Source organism: Juglans regia, chromosome 13 (genome assembly GCF_001411555.2).
Source record: "Juglans regia cultivar Chandler chromosome 13, Walnut 2.0, whole genome shotgun sequence".
Lineage (NCBI taxonomy): Eukaryota > Viridiplantae > Streptophyta > Magnoliopsida > Fagales > Juglandaceae > Juglans > Juglans regia.
In genome coordinates this window covers 26,796,584-26,807,964 of record NC_049913.1, presented here as the reverse complement: position 1 = coordinate 26,807,964, position 11,381 = coordinate 26,796,584, and the positions used below count along the sequence as shown (strand labels likewise).

The following is an 11,381-nucleotide window of genomic DNA, read 5'->3' as shown; positions in this document are numbered from 1 at the left end:
TACCTAATTTTTTTTAATGTTGTGATATTTCTTTTTTTTGTTTATTTCTAGCAATTAAATAGACAGAAATTTAAAAGAAAAATATATATTATGTCTAATGAATCATCCATTTCACAATTTTTTTTACTATTCTCTATGTGGCTTTTTATTGGTGGGGAATGAACAAGTAGGCTTTGATTTTTTTTTAAAAAAAATACAATCCGAAACTTGAGTTTCGAATTTTTAAAAACTGGTTCCAATCCAAATTTCAACCCGAATTTGAATCGGATTAACCTTATTTGAAAATCAGATTCTCGGGTTGAAATCTGGATAAACAGTACGAAGGGGACTTGCTGAGTTCTTCTATAAGGGGACCAAAATACCCTTGGATTTGGGTTAAGAGTCTCGATTTTGGTTGCTGAAATTCCGTGAAATCTCTTAATTATTTTGTTTATAATTTCTAAGAAGAGTATTGCTATACAACCTTCACTATACTCTACACTCCATACTTTTTTAAATTTTTTAAATTTTTAATATTTTTTTAAAATTTTTTTTTGAGTTTATTCTTTTTAAATTATTTCAAAATTTTTATTCATTATTCATATAATAAATATTTAATAAAAGAAAAAAATAATAAAAATTAAAAATAATATAAAGTGTGGAGTGTTAGGAGGTTATAAAGATTTTTTGTTCTAAGAATGCGTTGAGCAGTGTGTATTACTCCGATGAATGACAGTTCAATAGAATGGAGAATATTCAGTCCTCCCAAAGCGACAAACATACCTCAAGCGTGGGGTTTGATGCATGAATCCCATTGCCTGGATCTGATCACATCTAAGCATCATCTTTAATATCATATTATTATTGTTTTTTTATTAGCATATAGTAGAAAAACTCATCAATTTATGTAACATTAGTTGCCAATTAATCACATGACGTTGGTATTTTTAATAAATCTAATTTTTAATAACGTATTTTTTTCTTAATGTCTTCTTACGGTGGTTTTTTAAAATTTATTTAGCCATTAAAATTGAGAGTTACATTTGATTAAATTGTTGACACCATTTACTGCTTTTTAAGGTTAATCAGATTTTTATTTTAAAAAGGATTTCTTTTGGAGAAGAAGAGTAAAAAATGAAACGAGAGGTGCATGCGTAAAATTTTAGGGTGGTAAAGGAATCGGACTCATGAAAGAAAAAAGATAAAAAAGTTCACTAAGAAAAATAGATACTCACTCGATTATCAAATAACATAAATTTGATTAAATTCGATTCGATTAAGATTCATTAAGATCCACTTATTTATGTTTGACTCGACTCGATTAAAATTTATTTATATATTGATATATATATATGTTTATATATATTATTTAATAATATAAGCATAGCTGTTTTTATAATTAAATAAAATAGTATGTAATATAATTATTTATATTTATAATAGTATGCTTAATTATGTAAACATATAGTATGTGGTTATAATGGATAAATATAAACTAGTTAAGTATGAATTATTTATAAATCTTTACAATTTTCTTATTCAACACATGGTGTATTTGTTAGTGGTAATTCTATATATAGTTTTCGAGTGTATAATCTCTGCCTACTCATTTTAAAAAAATAATTTTTTACGTAAATTTCAAAATTTCATACTTTTCTCAAATAAAATATGGGAGAACTATATACTCTAGGATTACAAATTTACAAGTATAATTTATTATAAAAATTCTAATAAATTTAGAACTTTTTTAGAATTTTTTTAATTATTTAATTATAAATAAACAATTCAAGTCGAATCGGCTCAAATTGGAATTGGTAGCTCAACTCATCTCGCTAAAACAAAAAGAAGATAAAAATATCAAACTCAGCTTAATTTCAAATTAGTTTGAGTTTAAAACTCACATCAACTCATTTCATCTCATCATTATAATTTTATTAAATTTTCACATAAAATATAATAAACTATTTAACTTTTTTAAATTTCAAAACAATTATTTCAAACTTTTACATAAAATATAATAAATAATTTAATTTTTATTCTACTATTTACAAATCATTACAATCTATCTCAACTTATCTATAAATCCAAACTACTCATTCGAGCGAGCTGAACTCGAATATAAATGTTAACTCAACTGGGTTACAATCCTTAATAATAATAGAGTTTTGTTACATATAATATTTTTATATATTTTTCATGTATTCTATTAATATGATTGGTTAAAATAATTATTTTATATTAAAAAATAACGTAAATAATCATATTAATATAATGTGCCCAAAAATAAAATACACACATATAGTTTTTGATAATAATAATAAAAGTAACAGTAGGAGGTGCAGCAAGGCATGCGGCATATGTTGCGGTGGGAGCATACCTATTTGAGATTCTCTCACGATGTCCAACGAAGAATAACGATGGGTACAATACAAAGACCCTCGCACGCACTTCCACCACCCCCACTTCCTATTTCTTGTCCTTTCTTTTTATAAAACAAACACTCTAAAATTGCACAAATAATTTCCATTTCTATAATGATAGGATTAGTTTAACTTTTTATTTTAAGATGGCTGCTTTTGTCACTAAACTAAATATTATATAATTATTATAATTTTTTTAAAATTTTATATAAAATATAATAAATAATTTAATATTTTTAAATATTAAAATAAAAATAATACTAAAAAATTAAATTATAATAATATTTTATTTAATTTTTAATAAAATATTTTATCTCATCACATTTAAACGGCTTAACCAAATCAAGAGTTAACTACTACCAAATCGAGTAGATATTTTGTTTATTATAAGTATAAACAGCATACCAAATATAATATTGGTGTAAAGAGTTTTAAATAAAATTAATTTTATTTTTAAATTTTAAATTTTTGGATATTATTATTAAAGAAAAAAAAAAGGCGTTAAGCTTGTGGTAGAAAAGATTAAAATAAGGGAGGTGGGCCATGGCTTGTAAAATCTTTAACATATGTGATTATTAAAATCTTGAAAAAAGCAGACTGAGGCCAAAAAGCCAACAGAGGTCAAGACAATGAAACCACGTGACCTGCAATTTCTACTATTTGCCATGGAAGACATCCCTTGCTCTCGCAGTTCAGTCCCGCCCCCACGTCCTTTCGGTCTTTTACTTTATGCAATATCTTTTCTCTCTCCCTTTCTTTTTTCAACCAGCAATCCAAACATATTTTCAATTTTTCACTGTCTCTTTGTTTTTTAAAAGTAAAAAAACAAAAACAGAGAGAAATTTTCTTTCTTTATTAGAGGGTCTGCTGCATCTGTATCTCTACCTCTATCTGTGTCCCACTTTGGCCTTTTGTTTTGGCCTTTGCGTGTTTGGTTCTATCCGCGTGATTTATTTCATTGATCTCTAATTTGTGCTTGTCAAAAAAAAAAAAAAAAAAAACCAAGAAGATAATGGTATAGCAGTCACAGAGACGGGCAGAGCAGTGCTGGTAGAGAACAACTGCATACTCACATGGAATTCGTGGGGATTGCCCAAAACATATAGAAATCGCATCCGGCATTCCTAGATCTCTAGGATCTCAGAATTTCAGGCTTAGATGTTTGCTGCTTGAGTTCTCGAGAAAATTCTCTTCCATTTTGCTGTTTGTCTCGGCTCATATGGTGCTCGTTTCACTCAGTTTGATTCAAAATTCAGTGTTTCCGAGCTGGGTATTTTGTGGCCAAGTTCTGTTATCATCTGGGTCTTTGGTATCTTCAAGCTTTAACTGATAGCAACTGAGTTTTGTTTGTGAGCAAAAAAGCTAAATGACTTCCTGTTCTGGTAATTGTGGGTCTTCTTTTCTGATTCTGAGATTTTTATTTGGATAAGGAAAGTATTAAGAAGTAAGTTCATTTGGGAATGGCTTGTTTCGTTGTTGGTTATGGTGGTTCTCATCGGTGGGTACTAGTTGGGAGAAGAAAGTAAAGCATTTTTTCCGAAACTGAGAATACAGAATGGAAAGAAGTAGTCTCATGCTCTGGAAAGTAGGTCTGCTGGTTTTAGCATTGATCGAAACTTCTTCTGCGACGCTTTCTCCAACTGGTATAAACTATGAAGGTCGGCTCTCCGCAGATTTTCTGATGATCTTCAATTGAACTTCTCTCTCTTCTTCTTTTCTTTTTGAAGATTATTGAATTTATTTCTCTCTTTTTTTTCCTGTATATTTCATTTTCGAAATAACTACAGTTCCTTATAATTGAATTTAAGAGTTAGGTCAGCAATTTATTTTTATTATTTTTTGTATTTCTGGCTTAGAATGGGAAGAGCAAAGAGTTTTTAACTGTTCACGTTATGCATATTCTTAATTTTGAAATTTGGGGTTGGAGGAAAATCTTGCTTTTTTTTAGTTGATGCTTTCATGGTTCACTATTGTAGCCGAACTACCCGTTATTACGTACCTCATTTATTACATTTCATCTATATCTTACCGTGATGCCGCTGAGGTTACAGGGCACCTGTTTTGATTTTATTTTTGTAATTTCTATTTTCATACACGGAATAACTCTATGTTATGATTTGCCCCTGAACTTTCAACAGTTGTAGCTTTGATGGCCATAAAAACTGATCTGATTGATCCGCATAATGTTCTGGAGAATTGGGACATTAATTCTGTAGATCCCTGTAGCTGGAGGATGGTTACCTGTTCTGCCGATGGCCATGTTTCTGCTTTGTAAGTTGCCTGCATCTTCCTATAAACTTTGGTCAAAGAAAAGCAGGACAATACTTTTATAATTAGCTCATTTCAGTTTGAACTCAATTCAGTCAAGGTTCATCATCATTATTATTTTTTAAACAGGGGATTGCCAAGCCAGAGCTTGTCTGGTACCTTATCGCCAAAGATTGGAGACCTCACTAACTTGCAATATCTGTAAGTTATTACATCATTTTCACTGATTTTAGATTTGAACTTGTTTGTTCTTGGCAGCTGGTTATGACTTCTGTTTTGTTGATTGTTTTTGGTCTTAATTTTACTCCATCTTGTTTCAAGTATTAACACCAAGGTTTCTTCGACATAAGAGTTTTGTTTGGGTAGTGTTAAAACATTCAAGTTGAATAATAAACTATGGTTCTATAAATGTGTAGGTTGCTGCAGAACAATGCCATTTCAGGTCCAATTCCAACTACCATTGGAAAGTTGGAGAAGCTTCAGAAACTAGATCTCTCCAACAATACATTCAGTGGTGAAATACCTAGTTCGTTGGGGGGCCTCAAGAACCTGAATTATCTGTAAGTTTTAGAGACTTTATACTTTTTTTTTTTTTTTTTGGTTTCTTGCAAAATAAATACCTTAATTGAATGTTGTCCAGTTTGCCACATGCTCAAGTGCTAGCTTTCTGAACTCTTATGGCTTTAACTTTGTTTTTTGAGCAAGTCAGGAGGTTAAACAACAACAGCCTTGCTGGACCCTGTCCCGAGTCTCTATCCAATATTGAAGGTCTCACTCTCGTGTATGTACTTGTCCTTTGCTCAGTAGTTTACTCTGCTATCCATATATTTTATAAAAAATATGTATTCACTTCTATAGTTTGAACATCTAGGGATCTTTCTTTTAACAATCTCAGTGGCAACTTGCCAAAAATATCAGCAAGAACATTCAAGTGAGCTACTTGTTCCACCTTTCTTTCAATGCTTAATTACCTTTAAGAAGTTTGTTATTGTCAATGGTTGACATTATCTTTCTATTTTCTCTTTCAGAATTATCGGTAACCCTTTGATTTGTGGGGCAAAGGCCGACAACAGTTGTTCTGCTGTCTTTCCAGAGCCACTGTCCTTCTCACCAGACGTTCTGAAAGGTGTTTATGACTGTTATATATTCTTCCTTTCTCTCAGCTAGCGTCTACATTACATTTTAATGACATGTCTTGGATGGGATTTATGGTTCCTTAGGTCAATCAGATTCTGAAAGAAAAAGCCATCATGTGGCGATTGCTTTTGGTTCAAGTTTTGGTTCTGTGTTTTTCATCATTCTTGTTGTTGGGTTAGTTGTTTGGTGGCGCTACAGACACAACCAGCAGATTTTCTTCGATGTAAATGGTTAGTAGCTTTATATATTTCATTTTCCATTTCTTAGCATACAGTTTCGCTAACACAGATGGTCTTATAGCTCTCTCATTCTTCAAACTATATGCAATGTTATTTTTGACACTGCACTGGACATGATGTTCATCAACTGGAAATGTCACATTTCATAATTTGTTGTAGCTTAAGTGAGCCCTTTATTACTTTGGAAAAGTCTATTAGTTATATTGTGTATTTTAAAGGGTGCACAAATGGATGCATGTTTTGCTGAAAAATCTCAACTGTTTTGAAGTTTTGTGTGTAAAGTTGCGATTTCTAGCTGTTACAACTAGATAAATGGAATATATTTAACACCCTTTTCAGTATTTGTGTGGAATTTCATGAGTAAGTGTTTTTTTGTTCTCATGCTTTCGAAGAGTGTTCATTTTTCAATTTCCTAAAATGCTACCTGGCTGAATATTATTTCTCCATAATTATTCCATATGTGGCTGAAAGTATTTCAAGCTTTTCTAATATCTTGTTCTAAAACCATGGGATTTAGAGTGAGTTGATATTAGCCAATTTGTGGACAGAATTTGAGAATCTGAGTCACTGCGTCAGCGATCGATAAACTATTCTGTTGCTACAATCAAGAAAAAGAGAGAATTCAAATGTGTAGTAAGGAAGAGATGGAGAAATTTGAATGCCAAAAAACAATTTTCACTACCATTTTTACACCTTAAGATAATGTAATAGTTGGGCTGTCAATCCTGTATTTGGTGTCTTGCTCAATGTATGTATCAACACAGTTGATTGTAAGGTTATATTGTTTTTCTGAACTCTATAGGAATCTGATATGCTGCATCTAAGGTTGTTCTTTTCACGACTGTGTGATTATCCTTGCATTCTCACTTATAATGTGTCATTTAACAGATCAATATGACCCTGAGGTATGCCTGGGCCATTTGAGAAGGTATACATTCAAGGAGCTTCGTACTGCAACTGACCACTTCAGCTCAAAGAATATTCTAGGGAGAGGTGGTTTTGGGATTGTATACAAGGGATGCTTGAATGATGGAACTCTGGTGGCAGTTAAAAGGCTAAAGGACTTTAATGCAGCTGCTGGTGAAATTCAATTTCAGACAGAAGTTGAGATGATTAGTTTGGCCATCCATCGGAATCTTCTCAGGCTTTGTGGGTTCTGCTCGACTGAGAATGAGCGGCTCCTTGTTTACCCTTATATGCCCAATGGAAGTGTAGCCTCTCGACTAAGAGGTTAGCAAACAGAGAACTAGTTGTTGGTTATTTTCTTATCCCCACTTGTATTTTTTTCATACCAAAGAATTGTGAAACCTTTGGCTACCTCTAATAAGGAACAAAAGCTGTTGCCACCACCATTGCCTTCTTTACCTCACTGCTATGTACACTAGCTCCAACCCAACTCTACTTCCTTGTCCACTACTAGTTCTTAGGAACTTTGCTCCCTGCTGCATACACTAGCCCCTTAGAAATCTTGCTTCCCTCTAGCCCAGCATGTACACATCATCTCAGCAATGAAATCTTTGTACACCCTCAAATGCCATGATGATCGGCTCCATTGCCTTAGATTATGTTGTTACCACCCTACCTTCTCATATTATGGTGCTGCTTACCGTTATCTTTTTAACCTACCTAGCTACCAACGCTGCACTTCAGGTCCCAGATTGGTCCAAACCCTGATTCTGCACCAGCAAAATCATATGCAATATTACATTATCCTCAAAATTGTTGAAATTCTGAACTTTTTCTTGCATTTAAATTAAACTTTTGTTTTTACTACTCAAATTCTTGTCCATGCATCCAATTATAGCCTTCTAACATGTCCAACGTAAAAGCTTGACATTTTCCCCCATTTTCAGAAGTTTGATTAGAAGTCTCAGTTCAATGAACCACTTCCCTCGACACTTTAATCTGATTGCTAATCACACATTTCATTTTTTTTAATTATTTCCAAGCCAAGGTAGCTATTGTAGCCAATTTAGCAGTTAATTTGTAAGCTGTTCAGCCCTCCATTGCTAAGCAGCCGGGATTTGCACCAGCTCAAACTAATGACATAATTTTGGGTTTTTCTTTCAGAGCATGTTCATGGGCGGCCAGCTTTAGACTGGACAATGCGGAAGAGAATAGCTTTAGGTACAGCAAGGGGGCTAGTGTACTTGCATGAGCAATGTGACCCCAAAATTATCCACCGTGATGTCAAAGCAGCAAATATTTTGCTGGATGAAGACTTTGAGGCAGTTGTTGGAGATTTTGGGCTGGCGAAGCTGTTGGATCACAGAGAATCTCACGTGACCACAGCTGTGCGTGGCACTGTTGGCCATATTGCTCCAGAATACTTGTCAACAGGCCAGTCATCAGAAAAGACTGATGTCTTTGGCTTTGGGATTTTGCTCCTAGAGCTAATCACAGGTCAGAAGGCGTTAGATTTTGGACGTTCGGCAAATCAGAAAGGTGTAATGCTTGATTGGGTACTCTCTCTCTCTCTCTCTCCTTCTCTCTGTCCAGGGTATCTTGGTAATTTTCTATAATCTTGCAAATGTAAAATTGGCTAAAATTTTTTCAGAGGTCTGTAGCGATTTGTTTGTGAAAATGAAAATCAAGGCCCTGCTGTGATATATTATTTGTTAATTCAAACTAGTTATTTCTAGGACTTATTTTGCATTCTTCTTCATATTTATCCGAAGGTAGCTCGTTGAAACAAATGATGGAACAGTTAAAAAGTAACTTGCATTGTACTTTACTCTTGAAATTAAATCCCCATCAATGCAAGCATGATAAGAATTCCTCTCATGACTTGGGAAGAGTAGGGAATTAGTTTTTGTGTTTTAGTTTGCTCACCCTTGCTGTAGATACATCTTACATTGCAGGAAAACTCTTTTTGCAGGTTAAGAAGCTCCACCAGGAGGGAAAACTAAATCAAATGGTAGACAAGGATCTAAAGGGCAAATTTGACAGGGTTGAGTTGGAAGAAATTGTTCAGGTTGCCCTCTTATGTACTCAATTCAATCCTTCTTGCCGCCCAAAAATGTCGGACGTTCTAAAAATGTTGGAAGGGGATGGCTTAGCTGAGAAATGGGAAGCCTCTCAGAAGGTCGAGACGCCAGGGTTTAGATCTTGTGAAAACCCTCCTCAAAGATATTCAAATTTTATAGAAGAATCTTCACTTGTGGTGGAAGCAATGGAGCTGTCTGGCCCTAGGTAATTTTTGTCCTTTTATCCCCCCCAACCCTCCCCTCCTTCACCCCCATCCCCAAAAAAAAAAAAAAAAAAAGCATATCATTAAGTGCCGTGGTTTGAATGATAATATCTGATTGTTGTTGAAAGCTGCTGAATGCATGTATTCATCTGTGTAAAGAAAAAGGAAAGTCATGTATAAGTATCTTCTTTCTTTGACATAAAAATTAAATTAAGTTTATTGAGCTTCTGGCAGAACAAGTCTTGGATGTTTGGTTATAGATTTGCTTGTAGTTTCTTTAACGTGTTCTTGCAGTAGGCCTTTCAAGCTGACACATGCAGCTTACTGATTCTACATTACCCTGAAAGCATTTAGTTGTAGGGTTTGTATCCATCTGGAAAATAATCATATGCTAATCGTAAGCATTTTACTCTCTCTCAAATCGGAGAACCGTTAGAAGAATTTAATGGTTTTTAAACGTTCTTCTACGTTCCAGAATCTCTCTAAAGGGTAATTAAATGAACACTTGCAAATGTAAACCAATTACTTTTCATATTTTAAAGTAGCTTTTATATATCAGTAACTATTTTTCATTGAGTTGGTAATCTAATTTCATGTATTTATTGTTAATTAATGCTATGTTTTGTAAGAAATATTTAATTTATAAAGAAATTTTACAAAAACAATTTTACAATATTGAAGTGATTTAATATGATTTAATACATGACATACAACTGGGGTGGGGAGCCGCGGGAGAATCAAAAAATTAAAAGCAGTAAATCGACTCAAACAACACAACGACCTGAACTGAGGAGGAAAAGCAGAGAGTTTTTGGTTGCGGGGTCGTCTTCGTGGAGGAGAGAAAGTAGAGATTTGGGTCTCTGGGTCGTCTTCGTGGGAGGAGAAAAAACAGAGGCTTAAGATCTGTCCCACTCTGTGCTTGTCGACGACATTACTCTAACCCACTCGAAAAGCAATTCGTTTTCGTGGGTCGTTGAAGTGGAGCTTCAAATCTAACCCATTGTTTTATTTTTATTTTTTGTGTGTGAGAATATGTGAGAGCATAAAAGAATTTATTTGCCTTTGAATTTTTATAAATTGGCCGTTAGTGGCTTCTAATTTCTTAATGTCAACTCATGAGTGAGAATTTTTATAAACTGGCCACCAAAGTTGTACTCTAATTCTACAAACCATGCCTGTAACTATGATGCTAATTGCCTCCTACTTCGGGAAGGGCGTGGATTTTGTTTCATCTGCATTGGTGGAACCAAGGCTTTATGATATATCAAAGTTGCTTATTTCACCATTTCTTTCTTTGCTGATAAGAGATGTGAAAATAGTTTCGACGTGACCAAACCTTTCATCTTATTTCCAGCAACTTTTTCTGCACTACTTTTAGCATAGTTTGCTTCACAAGGAACCCTCGCCACCGCCTAATCTCAGAGTAGTGAGATCCCCTTTCAAAGCCTTTATATCCTCAGCTGTTGGCACGACATCCCATTCCTCCTCTGTGTTGATTGTTGTAGAACTTGAACTCCCATGAGAGCTAGCAGGGAGTAGGGCCCTAACTGAACAAGAAAGCTTAGGTGCGTTGTTTCCAGCATATGTGGTAGCTCTAAGCTGCTCGAAGAAAAGGACCTGCACTACAACTAGCAAAGGAAGCTGCTCATTTTGAACTGCATGCAAGCAGGCTTCCGCTGACAACTTCCAGTAGTCCATCAACCTGCATATTCTCTTCCTCTCACTCTTACTGATCTCAGGGTGTTCCTTATGCAAATGGCATTTCAGATCTCGAAGGGAGAGTGGGGGAAATGGTGAGGAAGACGAAGTGGAAAGGATGAGGAAGACAAAGGGAAAAGAGAATTCGGGGGAAGATAAAGGGATTCGGTGGATTGAATGCACCATTTTGACCAGTTGAATGAAATAGTGGTGTTTTAATTTGTCCACATCAGCCACGGTTCCCCGAAGATTCTCCATCCCGGTTACCTCCAACATTTTTCAGTATAGCGTAACATAATAAATTATATCAATTTGCAAATTATTATTTTTAAGATTTTTTTTATAAATCTAACACTTCTCATTTTTTTTAAGTACTTCTTAGTGGATTAACATGTAAGCGTTTTGTGAATATTATAAAAACAAGTACCATATGATTGGTTTAGTTTTTTT

At 34.1% G+C, this 11,381-nt stretch overlaps 1 protein-coding gene across 1 annotated transcript; it reads left to right on the top strand.

Annotated features, from left to right (window-relative positions):
- The first annotated feature begins 3,285 nt into the window (after positions 1-3,285).
- Positions 3,286-9,308, top strand: LOC108979091 (protein NSP-INTERACTING KINASE 3-like). The gene is made up of 11 exons (XM_018949680.2): positions 3,286-4,057; positions 4,538-4,670; positions 4,797-4,868; positions 5,084-5,227; positions 5,377-5,448; positions 5,539-5,598; positions 5,696-5,793; positions 5,888-6,034; positions 6,932-7,273; positions 8,114-8,505; positions 8,922-9,308. Exons 1-11 carry the CDS (start codon positions 3,955-3,957, stop codon positions 9,237-9,239), a joined length of 1,881 nt encoding a protein of 626 aa, XP_018805225.1. The 5' UTR covers positions 3,286-3,954; the 3' UTR covers positions 9,240-9,308.
- Positions 9,309-11,381: the final 2,073 nt, after the last annotated feature.

Bases quoted from the DNA above. Each gene is read 5' to 3' on its own strand.
- LOC108979091 (XM_018949680.2), top strand. From the start codon at position 3,955: ATGGAAAGAAGTAGTCTCATGCTCTGGAAAGTAGGTCTGCTGGTTTTA. The intron at 5,599-5,695 runs GTGAGCTACTTG...TTTCTCTTTCAG, and splicing joins ATATCAGCAAGAACATTCAA to AATTATCGGTAACCCTTTGA. The intron at 5,794-5,887 runs GTGTTTATGACT...ATGGTTCCTTAG, and splicing joins CTCACCAGACGTTCTGAAAG to GTCAATCAGATTCTGAAAGA.